Source organism: Rhinoderma darwinii, chromosome 1 (genome assembly GCF_050947455.1).
Source record: "Rhinoderma darwinii isolate aRhiDar2 chromosome 1, aRhiDar2.hap1, whole genome shotgun sequence".
Classification (NCBI taxonomy): Eukaryota; Metazoa; Chordata; class Amphibia; order Anura; family Rhinodermatidae; genus Rhinoderma; species Rhinoderma darwinii.
Window position 1 is genome coordinate 499818714 of NC_134687.1, and position 22160 is coordinate 499840873.

The 22160-nt window shown below is 40.6% G+C and overlaps 1 protein-coding gene across 1 annotated transcript in view; it reads left to right on the forward strand.

The window, feature by feature from the left end:
* Nucleotides 1–22160, forward strand: part of FBN2 (fibrillin 2) — a 261472-nt gene that overhangs the window by 200594 nt on the left and 38718 nt on the right. Inside the window, exons 44-51 of the mRNA XM_075835832.1 lie at nucleotides 421–546; nucleotides 4025–4150; nucleotides 4472–4588; nucleotides 5726–5854; nucleotides 8602–8721; nucleotides 14670–14795; nucleotides 18954–19106; nucleotides 19904–19969. Of these exons, the coding sequence (XP_075691947.1) occupies nucleotides 421–546; nucleotides 4025–4150; nucleotides 4472–4588; nucleotides 5726–5854; nucleotides 8602–8721; nucleotides 14670–14795; nucleotides 18954–19106; nucleotides 19904–19969 (963 nt within the window). The remainder of the gene's footprint in view (nucleotides 1–420; nucleotides 547–4024; nucleotides 4151–4471; nucleotides 4589–5725; nucleotides 5855–8601; nucleotides 8722–14669; nucleotides 14796–18953; nucleotides 19107–19903; nucleotides 19970–22160) is intronic.

Below are 22160 nucleotides of genomic sequence, written 5' to 3' on the forward strand. Positions count from 1 at the left end.
AGATAATAAACTGTGATATATGTGCACAGGGATAAAAAATGCAGTGATATTCTAGAAATAGAGACGGGAACAGCACCACCGTCACTTTAAAAGGGAATGTAAGGATGCAACAGACCGTCCTAATGGGCCAGCTCCAGACCACTCAAGGATTCACAGGAAGGAGGAACAATGACATCAGCATTCCAAAAAAGTGAATCTTTTTATTGTCCCATAGTACAGACATCAGCAAAGTTTTGACTCTAAGTGAGCTTAAGGCTCACTAGCCTTAGACCTAGAAGTGTTCTGTTTTACCTCTGATTTGTAAAAAAAAATTACAGAATTGAATTATGCCCTGAATGAAAGTGTTGATATGACTGGAACATAATGAAAGAACATTTGTATTTGTGTCAGTACTAAATGTGGTGTTATTTGAAATTGTAGATGTTGATGAATGCTCCAGTGGTGATTATTTCTGCCAGAGAAATGCAGATTGCTTAAACAGTCCTGGGAGTTACCGCTGTGAATGTTCGGCTGGGTTTAAGCTGCTTCCCAATGGTGCTTGCATTGGTAAGAGTATTTTTTTTCCATTTATTACTTTTTATACAGCTCATGTAGAAATTCACATTTCACAAGGAAACATTTCCCATACTGACAGGGGAACCATACGTTTCCATCCATGTACTGCTATAATTAAAGACTATGTACACCTTTGAAATGTTGTTGTTTTTTGGTTTTTGGTTTTTTATAAAAATGTGTATCGGTGTGCTTTGCGCAACTTTCTAAATACTTTTTATTAAAAATAATTTTAACTTTTTGTGATACAGCTGCTTTGTATCTTGTATAGAGAGCAGCTGTATTTAGCACTGAGACCTGAATCCATCAGATCAGCGGGACTGACGGCTTCTCTGACATGCAGGATTGAGCTGTTATCAATCACATCTAAGTTCATAACTTATTCAATGGATATCAGCAGCACTAGATCAAGAGTATTATAAATATAAGTAGGTGGGTGCATGCCTTAGGGACACGGTCCAGTGACCCCTTGCTGATAAAAAAAATGGGAGATCAGACATCATTCCAAAAGTAAAAGTGATCCTTCTATTCCCACATGCGATGTTTCAGCTCAGTGAAAAGCTCACATTGAGCTGGTACGTCGTGTGGGAATAAAAGGATCTCTTTTACTTTTGGAGTGATGTCTGATCTCCCATTTTAAGATTATAACTTAGATGTGATCGATAACAGATGGATCCTGTGTGTCAGAGACACACCGGACCCGCTGTCACTGAACACGTCAGTGCCGCTGACTTGACGGATACAGGTACAGAACAAAATACAGCTGCTCTGTATACAGGACACAAAGCAGCTGTATCTCAAAAAGTTCAAATAATTTTTAATAAAAAGTATTTAGAAAGTTGCATCAAACACAATAACATAAATTTTTATTATAAAAAACAACATTTTAAAGGTGTACATAGCCTTTAACTGTACAGAAAATAGAAAGGAAAAAGTGAACACATTCTAAATCACTTATGTTCAAATGTGCTTTACATACAGTATTAATAGCTCTCTAGCAACTGCCTAATATCTGTAAAGGATCTGCCAGACACAGCTTCTGTGTCGACGCCCGTGGGTAATCAGTCTGCACCTGCTCCTATGTCTTTGAGAATGACTCCATCTTCCACCACTCAGGATGGCAGGCTTAGGAGTGGGAGAGCCTATCACAGCCTGACCAGACGGAGCTAGCTCCCGCCCACTGTCTATTTATACCTGCCTTTCCTGTTCCTCCTTTGCCTGTGATTCTGCTCTGCTTGTTTCCTGGCTCTGCTGCTGCTGCTGCTGCTGCTGCTGCTGATGCTGCTGCTTGAACTACTTATCCTTTGCTTTTTATTGACCTTGGCTTACTGACCACTCTCCTGCTCAGCGTTTTGTACCTCGTGCACTCCTGGTTTGACTCGGCTCGTTCACTACTCTCGTTGCTCACGGTGTCTCCGTGGGCAGCTGCCCCGTTTCCCTAGCTTCTGTGTACCCTTGCCTGTTTGTCTGTCGTGCACTTACTGAGTGTAGGGACCGTCGCCCAGTTGTACCCCGTCGCCTAGGATGGGTCGTTGCAAGTAGGCAGGGACTGAGTGGCGGGTAGATTAGGGCTCACCTGTCTGTCTCCCTACCCCGCCATTACATAATCACAGGCCCATATACCTAGTCTACCCTGGTCCCTGACACAACTTTGGACCCCCTTGAGACCCTGGCTCAGCAAATGCAGGGCCTCTCCCTACAGGTCCAAGCCCTGGCTCAGAGGGACAACCAGCATGATGCTACCCTGGTAGTGCCCCCCACCTCACCTCTTGAACCCCACCTCAAGTTGCCTGACCGGTTCTCAGGGGACCGGAAGACTTTTTTCTCCTTTCGGGAGAGTTGTAGGCTCTATTATCGCTTAAAGCCCCACTCCTCAGGTTCTGAGAGCCAGCGGGTGGGTATAATTATGTCCCGGCTCCAGGACGGGCCCCAAGAATGGGCCTTCTCCTTGGCTCCTGACGCCCCTGAACTTTCCTCCGTTGATCTTTTCTTTTCTGCTCTCGGGCTCCTTTATGACGAGACCGACAAGACTGCCTTTGCCGAGAGTCAGCTGGTGACCTTACGTCAGGGTAAGAGACCTGTTGAGGAGTATTGTTCTGACTTTAGGAAGATGGAGTCAGTCTCACAGACATAGGAGCAGGTGCAGACTGATTACCCATGGGTGTCGACACAGAAGCTGTGTCTGGCAGATCCTTTACAATATCCTACTCAGAGATAAAATGCTTACTGGCCCCTACCTGTGCCCATTTCTAAAGCTCTGCTAACCCCAGTATCATGGCTTCTGTAGTAAAGCTATGACAGCTATGCTGGATCCATTTTCAAGCAGAAACTGGCAAATATCCATAGAATGGGTCCGACAGGGTTCCAGTATTTTTTTATGCCAAAGACAGCTCTACAGACTGCATTTTTCTTGACATCAAAAATATCATAAAGGCAGACGTAAAACCTGATAAAATCCTTAAACACAAGTGTGAATAGAACCTGACAAATGCTTTGTTCTTTCTATTTGGGAAGCACTTTTACAGACTGGAGGAGAATCGGTAGTAGGGCACGGCCAGACGTGGAGGAATTGCTGTGGAATTCCGCTGAGGACAGTCCGCAGTGGAATTCTCCTGCGGCCGTTTTTTACAGTTGTTTCACTACATTTTTGGGGAAGGTAGTTCAGACGTTGCGGAAAACTCCGCTGCGGACCATAGACTGCAGTGCGGAATTTTCCCTCCGCAGCATGCACTGACTGTTGCGAAGAAGAAGCGGAATTTCACTGCGGATTTCAGCCTTTGTAATGCAAAAACAGAAATCTGTGGCAAGTCCGCTGTCTTTTCTGCAATGTCTGAATTACCTGTCAAATATGCAAATGTTGGTGCAGGTTCGTTGCGTAAATGCCCCAAATCTGCACCAACATTTGCAGCGGAAAAACACCGCCACGTCTGGCCGTGCCCGTAGGGTGTAAAAAAATTGTGGAGATTGTCCATAGCAATTTACTAGGTTACTGATTCCTTTCTCTAATTTTAATGTAAACTCTGTAATCTAATTGGTTGTGCTTTGTGCAACCTGCCAAGAGCCAATGGGCTATTTTGAATGCAAATCCAATATTTATTAGGAAAAATGCTCACCAATATCCAGGGCACCATCTGTAGTAATAAAAATAATAATAATGATAATAATAATAATAATGATAATAATAATAATTATACAATCTTGATTCTGGCATATAGCTTACTACTTTATCTGTATTTATACTGAAACTATGCATATACAATTCATAAAGTATACAAAGGACCTGTCCAAAAATCACTGAGCAAACGGGCATAATAAATCCCAGACTGTAGCTCATGACATAGTTCAGGTCTTTGTAGGAGGCATTCATGGTAAAACCAGCGTTTAGTTTAGGCAAAGCTTATGTAACCGTGAAGGGTTGTACCAGTATCACATTGTTTTTTAACATGTGTTTCCAATGTACATCCATTTGCAGATCGCAATGAATGCCTGGAAATTCCCAATGTTTGCAGTCATGGCACATGTGAGGACACACTGGGAAGTTATCGCTGCATATGCAACAATGGCTTCAAGGCCTCTCCAGATCGGACAATGTGCATGGGTATTTCTTCTGTTTATTTCTTTAGTAATATTGCTGGGCCCTATGAAGTTCTGTAATTGGGGCAATAAAGTTGTATAAAAAATGTAATTGGCATCCATGCTTTATAAGTAAGTGATTTTGTGACTATTGACATTTTAAGTGCACCCTACGGCAGTCTAATAGCAGTACACAAGTTGTGGAGAGTGGGTTTATTGTTGGGCTACTACTGCTTTTATGTTAGCCAACCAGTAGTTAGGAAAAAAATATCCAGCTGTCATGAAACTGATTTTAACCACAACAGGAAAAATGTTTCCTCCTGTTTCATGTGTATCTCTTTGGCAGATATTGATGAATGTGAGCGTCAGCCATGTGGAAACGGAACTTGTAAAAACACAGTGGGATCATATAACTGTCTCTGCTATCCTGGATTCGAGCTTACTCATAATAATGACTGCATGGGTAAGTTCTTTATTACACGGACGTGTCTGAGTAGCGTTAATGGCGCCTTGATGGATTTTCATATGGATAAAGTTAGCAATTGAAATGCTGCGATGGGAAACATTAATAAAGAATGTGTATTATTATACTGGTGCTACTTCAAGTACTAATGGGACTTTAGAAAAAAACTATAAAGCCAATACGAGTAATATTTGTTAAAGCTTTATACTATTATACTATCCCCTTCTTGGTCAGCACCTGGTTTATAGGGCAAAATGTATACATGAATAAGACACCTTCCATTTAAGATCTGTATGCATGGGATGCCAACTCTCTATACCATGGAAATTACATTTTTCTGACACTAAGACATATAAACAGACGCCTGCCCAAACAGTAAAGTGTAGAACCTGAAACATATCTTGAAAGTCGGAACAGATTTTATCATTATATTCATATGCCTTAATTATATGAAACTATTGTCTTCTGGTAGCTATATGTCCAGATTTTATTTTATTTTTTAAATATATGGTACATTTTGTTATAGTAAAAGCAATAGTTGGCAGTGGTAAAGACAATGGTGGGATCAACTACTGTTAAGACTTTACATCTGCTTTAAGTAATCCATTAGGAATTGTATAAATATTGTGAGCAGCAGAAATGCCTCACTTTAGAGTCTGTTCAGATCACCATTTTTTTCAGCCTATGTTTGATGTATACAATGGGAAAAGCTGGAGTCCTGAGGTATGTGGTTGATGGGAGTCGGATGCCTAACAGTGGCATCAGTCACCCGTAGACTAAAATGGTATCTGTTTATTGGATATGAAAGTTCATGACATATTTGTTAAACAGGCACCATTATAGTCTATGGGTGACAGATGCCACTCTTAGGCATTCATTAACGCATCCGTGGAATGGAATAACATAGTCAAAAGAACTCTCTTTTTGCCTTCGTTTGACAATGGAGCTCTATGGACATGTTTAGCGTGCACTTCGCTAGCTTTCTCAACGTACACGATAAACATAGGGCCAAAACGTAATGTGAACAGCTACTTAATTTGAGCGATCCAATAATAACTAGAATAGCTGCAAGAAATGTAAATTTTTATTGACAAAAAGTACTAATTGCTTGTCTAACCATTTTCTTTTTGCTTACAGATATTGATGAATGCAGCTCCTTTCCTGGTCAGGTTTGCAGAAATGGCCGTTGCCTTAATAATATTGGCTCCTTCATCTGTTTGTGTAATGAAGGTTATGAACTCACTGTTGATGGCAAGAACTGTATTGGTAAGTCTAGGAAATGTTTATAATTAAAACTCAAATAATGTTTTCTTGCTATTTATATATAATTTATCTTTGTCTGCTTAGTGATAAAAATGACTTACATAATCATAAATGATTCATACATTACCGTACACTAATGTAAATTTATACAGTGTTCCTGGACGTTGTAAATTCCAGCACATTCAGTGCGTATCTGTCACATTATTATAAGGCCGTGTTCACATCATGTTTGAAGCCTAAGTTGGAGGTATATGTCAGGAGGATCTCTCGATGTATACCTCCGACAGAAGGCTGCAACATATGTGTCCTACGCAGTCAAAGTTTTACTGTTGTATATTGTAATAAATAAAGTATACCAACGTATACTAGTCCGACGGAGGCCAGAAGGACACTATTTTGGCCTCCGTTAGGTGAATGGAGCCCCATGGACATACGTTTGGTGTGATGTGAACAGAGGCTAACACTACTTTTTGATAGGGTTTTAAATAAAAAAAAGTTAAAAGTTCTTTGGGCCTTGCAGTTTTGGTGTGGCTTATGCAAGTAATAATTTTTTTACATAGTAGCCCGCAAAAACACTACCACATTTTTACAATCCCCACACCTTCCTATAGGGGCAGGCAAAAGGGAAAATCTTAGACAGCACTGTTGGCTAATAAAACAAATAAAGACTTTGCCCAACCTGAGAGAAGTATCTTTCAATAGTCTTGGTCAAAGCTTTGTCTGGATGGGACTTGTGGAATTGTGTGTATTTCCTCTCCTAAAATATTATTTTCTGAAGACCCTCTATTCAATTGTGTGAATACTATAGTGTCTGAAACAGTACTACAAAACCTTCCTGCAAAACATCCGTCATAATGACACCTAAAACAATACAGTTTGACCAACCTTGTGGTTCATATTAACTTATCAGGAATCCCCAGTGTGCTGAAACTAATAAACGTTGATAGCCGTATGGGACGGTTCACATTGATAATGTTTGAAGTCTTTGGCCTCCTAAATATGTAGCAGCTAAATATGAAACAGACATAGGTTAGTCATTTTTTGCTATGATTTACATACATTTATTGCCAACAATAAAATCAGAGTTAATGCATCTGTGAACATTTTATAGTTTTACAGTGTATAGAGATCAATAGGATGACTTCCTAAAAAATGACCCTCTTTTAAAAAATTTCTAAACGGTCTAGGAAATTGGCAACGTATGGCTACAATTAGATGACAAATTTGTAGTTCAACTTCTGTCCTAGGAGCTGCTGCTGGCTGATACTAAAAAATGCTCCCCAAACCACTCTACTGGTTATAGTGCTCCTGCCACCTCAATTCACCCCTTTCATTGTATTCACATGTGGAGGTTTTGTCTAGTATTTTTTGCCATGAAAAAATTGTATTTTGCCACGGTTTTGCACATTTCATGGCGAAAAATCATGAATGCGACGATTCTGCAAAAAATCGCAGTAAATAAACTTGACCTGTGTATAAGCCAGCATCGGACTGAGATCCCTTGGGCCCACCAGGGCGAAAGATTCTGAGTGCCCACCCACCATCTTTACAGAATACGTGCACATCCACTTGTTATTATCATTGTACACATCAACAATAAGGCCTAATAGGTTATTTGTGAATCACCCATAAGAAATAGATCCTAGTGGCAAGTGCTTGGCTTCCAAGATAGCTCCAAATGGAGTTGTCTTCTGCTGGACCTTTTGGGACCCTTTATTGGGTCAGAGTCTGGGCCCACCGTAGGATCCTCTGATACTCTGGTGGTCCAGTCCGACCCTGGTATAAGCCCTAGAACAGAGAAGGACCCATGGATCACCTCTCCATATACGTCAACTCGTACATACTACAGTGACAGATTTACTATGTGCCGGCTGACATATACTGCATAGGCCATCCAACTTACTGACCAGAAAACAAAAGAAAGAGGTAAGAGGGAATAATATAGGCATGTGTACATGTGTGTACATCGATTTTATAAGTGAGTGCGCACATGTCCACACAAGTGCACAGTGAGTGTGCATAAATATATGTAGTCAGTTCGCACATGTGAGCGCATGTATGTAGTGAGCATGTATCCATGGGCGTTCATGTGCATATAGTGAACATGCTGCTCTGTTAATGTACAGGGTATCTATGTACAGAAAATGCTGAGTATTTATACTGTTGTGGCCGACACGTGAGGAGTTCATCGCTGTGAATTAGTATACAATGAGAATTGTGTACTGTGCGGTCATATGTATGCGTGAATGTAGGTAGTGAGCTTGTATATATGTGAACATGTATGTAACTTATGTGGGAGTGCATGTGTGTATTGAGTGTGTCTATGTATGTAGTGACTGTATATAGCATGCATGTGACATGTACTAATTTTATGTTCTGCCTTTGTTACTGTTCTATGGCAGTATTATTTGGCCACTGTATCGTTGTACAATTTTGGCACTAGCTGGCAATATATTTTTTAGTGGAGGTTATTCTGAGACAATAATTGATCTAGGGAGCCTTTTAAAAGTTTGCTATCAGCCCTTGATTTTCTAGTTACGTCCCTGACCTGCAAGTTCAGCTGTACTATACTTCATTAAAGGTTAACTAATGTATGATCTGTAGAACCCAATAGTAAACTGTTAATTCATGCTTAATTTTTATGCCATTTCAATAATCTGGTAGTTTTGCAGTTTTTGACATTTTGCACATGGAGCAAGCGATGGATTGTGCATTACGCTGCTAATAATAATGTTTTCACTGTTTTAAAGACATCAATGAGTGTGTTGCTTATCCTGGATCATGTGCTCCTGGAAGCTGTCAGAACTTGGAAGGCTCATTCAGATGTATATGTCCTGTGGGGTATGCAGTCCGAGGTGATAACTGCATAGGTAAGTCTATGTAATACAATCTTGCCTTGGAGAGAGCATTCTGGATGTGACTACTGTGTATTTTGGAGTGTCTTCATATTGCCTGCTATATATTTGTCAAGTCATGCAATAAAATCTCTAGGCATGTTAATGAAGTTTACATGACCTCAAAGAACAATTGCATTATTATCAATCTTATTCTTTTTTATCACTTTTGCAAGGACACTATAAATGGTGAGGCAAAATTACATTCATAAGGAGACATTTGATTTATGTAGTCTTTATAAGTTTCTTAACTTTAACTTTTATTCTGCAAAATTGTAAGCATGTCATCTGCCAATATTTAAAATAATAATTTGTTTCAGCGTCAAAATTTTTTTCATCAGTTCAGTCAGGGGCAGTTTTTTTACAGGACCCAAGAAATTTTTGATTATATATTTTTTTCTTTTCTTTACCACTTTCTGACCAGCAGTTTTACCCCCGTTCCTTAAAGGCACATTTTCATGTTTTAGCCATGTGCCAATTTAAAAACAAATTGTTGTTCCATTATTTTTCAAACCTACATACATTTTGTCTTGTTTTGCTCGGAACATATTGGAATTCCATAATGTGGAAAAAAAATAGTGATATATTTTACGTTTTTGTTAAATATAGGAAAACATTAAATTAAAAAAATGTGAATATGTGAATTTAGGTGATTTTTTTTTACAACTGGAGCATAGCACTGGGTAAACACATCTGGAACACTTATTTGACAACTTCTGCCGACTTCAGCAATACCAAATATGTGTACTCGCTGGACGCAAGGTGGAGCTTACAAAGAATGGTGTACAAACTGGCTTTTGGAGGGCAAGTTTTCCAAATCTGGTTTGTCAACACCATACCACAATTACAGATATTGTGACGTGCCAAAACACAGTGAACACCCCCAAAATTACTATTTTATGGAAAGTAGACGCCCCCATGGTATTTATTTAACAATATAAAAAATATATATAATTCTGCAGCGCAATATGTCTGCAGCGTGTGGATGAGATTTGTAAAATCTCATCTACTTGTCTTGTACTGTAATCCACTGCAGACTTTACTTGCGCAAATCCACAGGTAAAATCTTCGGAATTTTATGTTGTAAAATCTGTTTCTTGAAAGACAAGATTTCATGTGTAGTGCTCGTGTTCTTTATTGCATACCATACTCATGTACCTTTCATACTCATATATGTTATCTTGTATAATTGCCTGTTTTAGCTCAAATGTTAAAATTTTCAATAAAAAGAAAATTAAAAAAAAAAGTCTTCAGCAAATCTGCCACATGTAAAATCACCCTAGGGCTAGGGCTACATGGTGACTTTGGCTGTGACGCAGGTCACACACCCAAAGATCACTATGTCCCGTAGCCGACACTGCAAGTAATGAAAGTCAATGTGGTCGCGTTGCGACCTGCAAGTTACCACGGCACGGCAGTTTGTATTTCTTGCAACTGTCATGTAACAGTAACTTGCACATCGCAACGCGACCACATTGACTTTCACTGACACATGTCACACGGTCAAAAATTGCTTTGTCCTGTAGCCTATATCGCAAGTAAAATTGCTGCTATGCAACCACATTGACTGTCAATACTTGTGATGCAGGCTGCGGGACACAGCGATCTTTGGCCGTGCGACCTGTGTCGCAACCAAAGTTGCCATGTAGCCCCAGCCTAAAACTGTACAATACATCAATATATATGAGATAGACAGATAGATAGACATTAGATAGATAGATAGATAGATAGATAGATAGATAGATAGATAGATAGATAGATAGATAGATAGATAGATAGATAGATAGATAGATAGATAGATAGATAGATAGATAGATAGTCCTCCAATCGGCGGGCAAGCACCGATGGGAGAAGTATTGTAATCGTTGTGACAGGCTGTCATAACGATGACATACCTGGAGACCATGTTGATTGGTCTACGGGTAAAACTCTGTGATACAGCAGTCTCAGAGCTCCTTACGGTTGGCGGGTATAGTCCGAGGAGAAAGTAATGTGATCAATGTGACAGGTTGTCACAACGGTCACATTGCCAGAGACCATGCTGGCTGGTCTCTGGGTAAAACTCTGTCATACAGCTACAGTAGAGACAGCTGTATCACCGGGGAGCGGGAAACAGTTAATCTAGAGGACGTTCTGGAACGTCCTTGCAGGGATAGGTGCACAACTGGTTAAATAAGGTGAATGGTAGAAAAAAAAAAAACAAATGATGTATAAATCACTCCATGAGCATAGCTAATTGGGAGCTGGTGGGGCATGTGCCCTGGGTGAAAAAAGCCACTCTTTCTTGGCCTGGATATTTAGATACAGGGCTATGGTAGCGAACTGAATATTTGCCCCGGGTGAAGGAAATCCTTGCACAGCTGATTGAGTCACACTCATTGGGGGAAATTTATCAACGATTCTACATGAGTTTTTTGGCATAGAAAAGTCGCAAAAGGGAACAAAAGTTTTGGCTTTTTACACCACCCTTGCCCCTTTTGTGAAACGGGGTGTGGCTTACTAAAAGGAGGCGGTTTCACCACGGTTCAACAAGTTGATTACAATTAACATCAGAAAACTGGTGTAATTTATAGTGGAAATCTACACTAGCCCCTAGCTGACATAGACTTCACTGTGTGGGGCTTAACAAGGTAGAGGCTCGTGCCAGGCACCGTACCCCCCCCCCCCATCAACTACCCCCATACATAGGACAAAAAAAAAATAGGTATGATCACCTTTTTGCTTCGCCCCTTCTGGCCCCCTCAGCATTCTCACACAACGCACTGACGCTGGGCAGTCTCAGGATGTTGTATGTAATGCAGCACTGAACATTGAGTTCTGCGTCCCATATAAGGCCCTGATGCTGCCCGGCATTAGGACCTTATATAAGTCACAGGATGCTGAGGGGACCCGGAGGGGAGAAGCGAAAAGGAGCAGTGAGGTGAGTATAATTTTTTTTGTTTGATGCCTGATAGGGGGAATGGTTATTGCATGACCGCGGTCGTTACGACACAACTGTGGTGCACGACTAGCAGAAATATGCAACAGATTTATAGAGAGACAAGCACCACTTAATAAATCTGTTGCATCTGACTTAAGTGGGGCAAAAAGCTAAGACTGGTGAATGAAACGTCAGTCTTAGTATATCTGCCCCATACAGCAAGTCATTTTAATAGCAATTATTTTCTACAAACTCCTCTAATTTATCTAATACAGAATATAAATGTCCTTACAGAGATACAGGAAACATATACATTATTATGTACAGAACTGCACATCATAACATACTACATATAGGGGGATGATTGTGTATTCCCAAAAATTAGTTGCAGCAGAGAATTCTGGAATTTAACCCCTTAAAGACGATTTCACGGCGGTCATTAAGGGGCCTTATTGTAGGCAGCTGCCGTTTCCCGTGTAGGCTGGAGCGGGTGCTTGGCTGTCTGATGACAACCAGGCTCCTGCTCCAATGGTAGCGATCGAAGTTTCCTTTGATCGCGACCGTTTAACCCTTCAGATGCCGCGGTCATTAGCGACCACTGCATCTGAGTAGTTTACCTAGGGAGGGAGCTCCCTCTGTCACCCATCGGCGGCCTGCAAATGCGATCGTGGGCCGTCGATGTGTTGCTATGGCAGCCGGGGCCTAACAAAGGCCCCCAGGGCTGCCCTGGCTATATGCCTATTAGGCCGTGCCAGGGGCACGTCCTAATAGATTGCCTGTCAGTTTTATACTGACAGGAAATAATGCTTTGGTATTCTAAGTAAAAGATCGCACAGTGAAGTCCTCTAGTGTTATATAAAATAAAAATTATTAATAAAGGTACGCAGAAAAAAAATAAAGCCATTTTGGTTTTATTTAGTAAAAGTGTAAAAAATAAATAAAAACTACACATATATGGTATCGCATCGTAATGACCCAAAAAATAAAGTTAGCATATTATGTAAACCGCAAGGTGAATGCTGTAAAAAAAAAAAAAAACGCAAAAAACTGCAAAATTGCTATTTTTTACATCCCCCAAAAAATAATAAAGGTTAATCAATAAATCCCATGTACCCCAAAATGGTAGCAATGAGGTCCCGCAAAAAACAAGCCCTCATATGGTGACATTGATGGAAAAATAAAAAAGTTATGGCACTTGGAAAGCAACGATGTAAAATAAAATAATTTTAGTTCAAAAGAGTTTTTATTCTGCAAAAGTCGTAAAACATAAAAAAAACTATACATATTTGGTATCGTCGTAATCGTACCAACCCATAGAATAAAGGTAGCATGATATTTACGCCGCATGGTTAGCGGCGCAAATTTAAAATGCATAGAACCATGATTAAATTGCTGTTTTTTTTATATTCCCCGCAAAAAAACATAAAACAAAAGTTAATCAAAAAATTCTACATACCCCAAAATGGTGCCATTAAAAAATACAACTCATCCCGCAAAAAGCAAGTCCACCTACAGCCCTGTCGACGGGAAAATAAAAAAGTTATAGCACTTTGAATGTGATGGAAAAATGAAAAAAATTGCTTGGTCTTTAAGGCCCAGAATGCATGCAGGCATAAGGGGTTAAACAGCAGGTTGCAAGCAATGACAGTATCTGTTTTATTCTTCACAATCTGCGCACGGGACAATAAACACGTCTTTCACCACATCAATGTATGTTCAATGTCCATTGACAAATTAAATAAAACAAGATATAATATTACACATCAGGGCTAACATCAAATACAAAGCCCCAGCAATTAAAACTTCTCACAAGTAGAGAAGAACACTTTAGCATTATTTGAGATAATTGTTTCTGCACATGTCAGAATGCAGACAGTCTACTTAATGTCAGTGTCTACAGAACTGTAATGCTTGGCAAACGCCATGTTAAACTGTTATTAGCTGTGTCTGTATGTTATTCAGGACTCTGAAAAGTCTTAGATCTTTCGGAATGATTTTCATCTTGGAAGAAAGACATCAGATGTCTCCATAGTACATATCCAGAAGCTGCAAATATATAGTATTTTTCTATCAAAATATACAACTATTGCCTGTAGCCCAAGTAACCTTTAATAACTGGACTATAGCACTTTCAGTGCATTAACTATAAATCATTAGAAACTTTACTGTAAGCAGACTTCGAAGACAAAGTTTATTGCTGTTGCTATAGACCGGTGGCCTTAATCATATTTTCTATAGACTGAACGGTGCTCTCCAAACTACTGTCTATGAAGTTTCTTTACAGACGAGTTGTATGACATAATGTTTAGAATAGCATTTGTGGTGAAAAACACATATACAGAATAGACATGTGGCATCAATAGTTAGTAGATAGCTGGTTATTCTTGGATGGTAATCAAATATTTTCTCTGTGATAAAATGCAATCTAAAAACATATAATGTGTCATTTGTGTTTTGCAAAGCTGTAATTGGAATAAATATTTCTACCTTTTCTTGCTCTAAACTTTGTATTGTTTATGGAGCTACTCCTTAACAGCACACCATGAGGTTAGGCATGGTATGACAAGTAAATAGAACAATTTTAATATGAAACAATTTGAAATGGAGCCAACTTTCATGAATGATGATCCAAGAACCGCAATTTGATTCAGCATTGATTTTGTAGAAAGTCTTTTATTCATACAACAAAATATAATAGCAGTTTTCGAGGGAAACCAATTGTAAACTAAATTGAACAAACCTGTGTTTAGCTATGTGTATAGTAGTATACTGAACATAAAGGATTTCAGAGGTATGTATTGCTTACAGAGATATACTTTTAACAACAATGTAAACAAAAGATAATATTGGAGGTGTAGAGCAACCTTGATATAATTTTGTAATGGCAATGGGGAATAGATGCATAAAATCTATTATTTTATAGTGTAATTTTTATCACCATAATTTCAGTTTACACTAGGAAGTTGCCACAGTTCTCTTAAAAGTATTCTGTTCTCGTTTCTAGACATTGACGAATGTAATGAAGAACCCAATATATGTCTTTTTGGAACCTGTGCAAACACCCCAGGAAGGTTTCAATGCATTTGCCCACCTGGATTTGTTTTATCAGATAATGGAAGAAGATGTTTTGGTACGTATTGATTCTGCTCAAGATTTCTATAGCTAATAACAGACTGTCATTGAAGATATGTGCGGAGAGTGGTGCATGCTACTATCTGGACCCTTAGTACATTTGTTCCCAAACCTTCAGATATGACCCCAAATCCAAACTCGATTGGCATGCATCCTTCATCTCTCCTCTACATTTATCATTTATGTCCCCAGACTCTCACACCCACACTTTTCCTTTCCTATGCTATGGATATAGTAAAATGCATACGGATGCTGATCACTTGCACAACCCGAGCTTCCGGTCTATCCCCAGTCCATTCTGACTATAAGCTTATGTGGGAAGACATCTGTCTTTGCTACTGTTGTGTTTAGGCTCTGTTTACATTACAGATTCGTAATGATCCGTAATAACCTGAGGCTAATGTGAACAAAGCCTTATGGCTTACCTGCTCTATTGTCTTGAATCACTGCCATGATATGGGCATGACATATGCCTGCCCAATCAGCTCTCACTACTGCTTCTGGGCATGCCTAAAACAACCTAGTCATGCATTACTTCACACAGATTCTCATTCTCAGTAATGAGCCATTCATTATACATAGAATTCAGCCAATCCTGGATGGCAGTGTAGGAGCCGCTTGAGCAGAAAAATACCATGCTCACGCCATGCCGTACCAGTCAGGGGCGTAACTAGGAAAGACTGGGCCCCATAGCAAACTCTTGACCGCCCCCCCCCCCCCCGGCAGCCACAAGCAGGCCCCTTTATAAATAGTGCCACCTTTAGAATGTGCCATACAGCCCCCCTGTAAACAGTGCTATATAGCCCCACCTATAGACAGTGTCACACCCCATTTGTAGATAGCGCCCCCACGACCCCCTTGTAGATAGTGCCCTACAGCCACCTGTAGATATTGCCATCAAGCCCCCACTGTATATAGCGCTATACAGCTCCCACTGTATATAGTGCCACACAGCCCCCCTCCCTTGTATATAGTGCCACACAGCACCCCTTAGTAGAAAGTGCAGCACAGCCCCCATTTAGTAGAAAGTGCCACACACAGACCCCTGTAGATTGCGCCACACTCAGCCCCCTGTAGATAGAGCCACAGCTCTCCCCCTTGTAAATAGTGCCATACAGTTCCCCCTTGTGTATAGTGCCACACAGCTCCCCCTTGTGTATAGTGTCACACAGCTCCCCCTTGTTTATAGTGCCACACAGCTCCCTCTTGTGGATAGTGCCACACAGCTCCCCCTTGTGTATAGTGCAACACAGCTCCCCCTTGTGTATAGTGCTACACAGCTCTCCCTTGTGTATAGTGCCACACAGCTCCCCCTTGTGTATAGTGCCACACAACCCCCCCTGTGTATAGTGCCACAAGGCAATGGCGCATCCGAGGAAGTTGGATCAGCCAGGGAGATGTCACTCAAACATGGAAAGGTGGGTTTGGAGGCAGGACTATGTGACTCTTCAGGACAGTGGCAGCGGCCCATGACCCTCTAATGAGTAATTAGCAAATAGTGTGCGTTGTTTTAAAAGTAGATTTTAAGAATTTTGCTGCATCTGAAAAAAACATACAGGGGAATATTGTCAGGTCATTTATTACCGCATGGTGGCGGTTCAAGTGGTTAAAACTACCTGACAGATTCCCATTAAATATACAATGAATTGAGAACAATTCCATCTGCCCTGAATTTTGTTATTATAAATATATCCTATATAACTACAGATCCAGAACCAAGCTCTGACATATATACAGTACCACAACCAAGCTCAGTACATAAATACAGCACTAGAACCAAGCTAAGTACATATAGACAGCACCAGAACCAAGCTCAGTACATAAATACAGCACGACAACTAAGCTCTGACATATATACAGCACCAGAACAAAGCTCAGTACATATACACAGCACTAGAACCAAGCTCAGTACATAAATACAGCACCAGAACAAACCTCAGTACATAAATACAGCACTAGAACCAAGCTCAGCACATATATACAGCACCAGAACCAACCTCAGTACATAAATACAGCACCAGAACCAACTTCAGTACATAAATACATCCCCAGAACCAAGCTCAGTGCATATATACAGCAAAAGGACCAAACTCATTACATATATACACAGCACCAAAACTAATCTCATATGTATATACAGCACCAGAACCAAGCTCAGTACTTACATACAGCATCAGAACCAAGATCAGTACATATATACAACACCAGAACAAATACAGCTCAATTTAGTGCAAGCCCTGCCGTATAGGTTTGTACGGCGTAAAACTACAGGTCCCAGCATGGCCCGAACAATGGTCAGGATATGCTGGGAGATGCTGTTTCACAAAAAAAATCATATCACCCATCATCTCGCTGCAGATCATACAGTGACTACAATGCTGATTTGAGGCAGAATAAAGATTTACATTAAGTGACTCACTGGTGACGTCTCAGATTCTAGTTCTCTTCTTCTCCCTCCGGTCCAGACATCTATGATGGATTTCTACCGGCCATGACCCATTTCTGCAGTTCTCCGCTCAGATGTCTTCAGCTTCTCACTTTTAAAACATTTCTGCACCTATAAACAAAGTTAAAATTCTCAACACCTCATGCACCTTTAACTATAATAGCGCCATACACTGTGTCCCTGATTATAATAGTACCATACACTGTCACACACACACACACACACCGTCCCCCCTGTAGATAGTGCCCCATAGCCACCGTGCTGCCCTACATATAGCTTCCCCTATAGGTAGTGCTCCACTTATAGCCCACCTCTGTAGTCAATGCCCTACATATAGCCAACCTGTTGCTAGTGCCCCACAGGTAACCCACCCCTGTATATAGTGTCCCACATACAGCCCACCCTATAGAAAGTGCCCTAAAAAATAGCTCCCCTATAGATAGTGCTCTACATATAGCCCACCCCTGTATAGTGTCTCACATATAGCTCCCCCTGTATATAGTGCCCCACATATAGACCACCCTGTAGATAGTGGCCCACATATAGAGACCCCTGTAGATAGTGGCCCACATATAGACCCCCTGTATATAGTGGCCCACATCCCCACATATAGACCCCCCTGTAGATTGTGCCCCACATCCCCACATACAGACCACCCCTGTAGCTAGTGCCCCACATCCCCACATATAGCCCCCCCCCTGTATATAGTGGCCCACATATAGACGACCCCCCTGTAGATAGAGCTCCTACTATAGATAATGCCATTAACAGTTTTATGAGGAAAAAAGCCCAAAAAACTTTACATACTCACATGATGCCGTTCCTGTTCGCTGGCGATGCAGATCTGTCCTCTTCTGAGCGGGTCTGCAGGAGCTGAACGAGCGTCATCCAATGACGCTGATTGGCGGGGCCCCATCCGGTGCTAGAGACGCCTACAGGCATGAGAGGGCCTCTGTCGCCCGGCCCATGCTTGTTGGAGGCTCGGCGGCACGGGCCCCTTCAAGTCGCGGGCCCCGTAGCAGCTGCTATGGCTGCTACCGCGGTGGTTACGCCACTGGTACCAGTCATTGGTTTGAAGCAACAGATTGTGGAGAAGTAGATGATCAGGGGGTGGGGGAGCTTATATATTTCACGAAAAATATTGTCCCAGATAACCATTTAACACAGGTTGTATGGATATCTTAGAAATCTGTCACATATTAATTGTACTGTATAGGAAAATATACAGTATTTTTATAAAATGAAATGAAAAAAACATACATAATGTTAATATGCCAAATGCTATAATTCCTTCCTGATATCCAATGGGTGTTTACACGAGTAAAGAATATTCACCAGGATTTGTGCTTTGAGTAGAAATAATGAGTGAGAAGAATTATTAATAAAAGGTAAAATTAGATTTCCTATACAAGAAAGACTCAGTAAGACTCAGTTCATACTAGCATTAAACAGGGACTGTATTCCCTTCTGGTTGTTTGGGGGTTTTTATATATCAAAAACAGGATCAGATTCAGTGTAAGAAGAAGGAAATTAACCCAAAGAAAATTGTTTGAAACATAGATTCCTAAATTCCTAGATTCCTAAATTGAGCCTTGTACATTGTAAGCAATACAAAACAGACAATGGCCAGATACCACTTAACGCAATCAATTAATTTTATTGACTGATTAATATTTAAGATTAATAAGTCAAGCGTCATGTTTATTTCAGATACTCGCCAAAGCTTTTGTTTTACCAAATTTGAAAATGGGAAATGTTCAGTGCCCAAAGCATATAATAGCACTAAAGCAGCCTGTTGCTGCAGCAAAATGACAGGAGAAGGCTGGGGAGATCCATGTGAACTTTGTCCAAAAGAAGGAGAAGGTATGTGAGACTTAAAAGAATTATCCTGCTTCATTTATTTTTTTCCTTCATTCATTTCATTTCTGTGATCATAAAAAAAATAACTAGATGTTTTGACCTGAATTTGCTCTGTAATGCCAGAAGCTGTAGATGCCAACCAGGAGTTAGATTCTTGTGTTTGGAGAACTGCCTAGACCAAGGCCCAGACTCTTACATGGAATATCTTGAAAAACCTTTTGGGAAGAAAGATGATAACATTCAGTTGGCTTTTCCTGTCTTGTATTTTGCCAAACCTCTTTGCTTTGATCTAGTTAGCCCAGATTTGTTATATTTTGTCTTGTCTACCAAATCTGTGATGCCTGCCATTTTGTTAAGGGTATGTGCACACACACTAATTACGTCCGTAATTGACGGACGTATTTCGGCCGCAAGTCCCGGACCGTACACAGTGCAGGGAGCCGGGCTCCTAGCATCATAGTTATATACGATGCTAGGAGTCCCTGCCTCGCTGCAGGACAACAGTCCCGTACTGTAATCATGTTTTCAGTACGGGACAGTTGTCCTGCAGCGAGGCAGGGACTCCTAGCATCGTACATAAGTATGATGCTAGGAGCCCGGCTCCCTGCACTGTGTTCAGTCCGGGACTTGCGGCCGAAATACGTCCGTCAATTACGGACGTAATTAGTGTGTGTGCACATACCCTAACTTCTATTAAGCTGAGATGCTTCTGAGTACTTTTTTGTCATATCAGAAAAATGTATTTGTCTGAAATTAAAAATATTGCTTTTGTTCATAATTTTGTATTTTTCAATTTTCAGTGGCTTTTCAAGAATTATGTCCATTTGGACATGGTACGATCACAGACCCTGAAGGCAACAGAGAAGGTAAAAATAAAACATTCAAAGGTTTTTTTATAGTTTTGAAGGGACTTCGATATTAATGACCTAATCTTAGGATAGGTCGTCAATATCAGATTAGTGGGGGGCCGACTCGCAGCACCCCCACCGATCAGCTGATTAAAGGGTCCATGGCGCTCCAGCAAGCGCTGCGCCTCTTAACTGCTTACCAGTCACAGCTTCATAGATATTTTAGTGGCTGTGCCTGGTATCGCACCTCTTTGCAGCTCAGTCCCATTCAACAGAATAGGACTGAGCTGCAGTATATGGCACAGCCATTACCAAATGTACAGCTCTGCCTAGTAAAAAAATGAAGCGGCCACAGTGCTCATCAGAGTGTCGTAGTCCCCTCGAATAAGTTGATTGGTGGGGGTGCTGGGAGTCGGACCCCCATACATCTGATATTGATGACCTATCCTAAGGAAAGGTCATCAATATTAATGTCCCAGGAATCTTTAAACCCTCGGAGACACGGACAATTTCAGTTTTTTCATTTTCGCTTTTTGCTCCCCACCTTCCAAAAGCCATAACTTCTTTGTTTTTTCATCGACATAGCCGTATGGGGGCTTGTTTTTTGCAGGACAAGTTGTAGTTTGTCATGGCACCATTTATTTTACAGCATAATGTTCTGGGCAACTGAAAATAAATTATTTGTGGGGTGAAATGGGAAAAAACAGCGATTACGCGATAATTTGGGGGGTTTGTTTTTGCGGCGTCCATCAGGCGGTAAAAACGACACATTCACATTATTCTACAGGTTGATATGATTACGACGATACCAAATTTATGTTTTGTTTTAGGTTTTACCACTTTTAAAAAAACAACACTATTTGCTAAAAAAATATATGTTTTGTGTCGCCATGTTCTGAGAGCCATAACTTTTTTATTTTTCCATCAATTTAGCAATTTGAGGGCTTCATTTTTGCGATGCGAGCTGCAGTTTTCACAGATAGCATTTTGGGGTATATGCGACTTTTTGATAACATTTTATTTCACTCTTTCGGAGAGCTATAGTGACCAAAAAAACAGTGCGTGTTTTATAATTAATTTTATTACGGCATTTACTGAGCAGGTTAAACAACGCTATATTGTGATAGTTCAGACTTTTACGGATGCGGCGATACCAGTTATGTTAATTAAAAACAATTAACATTACTTTAGGGGAAAAATGTGAAAATGGGTTTTCTTTTGAATATTTAATACTTTATTTCACAGTTTTTTTTACTTTTTATATTAGTCCCCCTAGGAGACTTGAAGCATCAATCGTTGGATCGCTTGCATGACATACTGCAATACTAATTAATTTCAGTATATCGTGATTCTGATAGTCTCCTTTGAAGCCCTGCCAGAGGCAGAGCTTCACAGGATTACAAAGATGGCAGACCTGGGGGCCTTTGTTAGGCCCCCAGGCTGCCATAACAACCATTGAAAATGGCCAATCGCGCCGCGGGGAGGGGCGATGGCGTGTTTGAGGTGGCGCCCCCCAGATTCTAACAATTTAAATGCCGGGCCACGATTGACGGCAGCATTTAAGGTGTTAAACGGGCGGAATCAAAGTGAACTCCCGCTGGAGTGAGGTGTCCGCTGTATAACACAGCTGTCACCCACCAAGTATAGAGCTCGCTCAGCCCGTGGACCCGCTCCATACGTCCCCTTGGCGACAGCAATGTAATAATATGTGGCATGTCGCCAAGGGGTTAATAATTGAAAAGCTACTGAAATTAACACAGTTAATCATACTGAACGATATAAACACCATAAGAGAATTATAACATCAATAGTACAGGGATAAATCAGGGTTTTCAAATACCTTGGTGATAGCAATGAGATAAATAGCACTAAAGTTATGACATTGGTAGGTTAGTGCATACACATGTCCTTTATATGTAATCAGACATTGAGACAAGTGTGCGGGGGTGTGTGTGGGCATGCGCGCGTGTGTGTGTGTGTGTGTGTGTGTGTGTGTGTGTGTGTGTGTGTGTGTGTGTGTGTGTGTGTATGTATGTAGTAAACTCAATAACTTAAATGCTTAAGAATTTAGACTATAAGTACCAAATGTAGACACATTATACAGAAATGCAGCTGGAGATTATATTTATTTACTGTAGAAACAAAAATATGATTTATTATATGAGACATAGATTAGATCAGACATGGGAATTGGTGCCATGATTTTTTA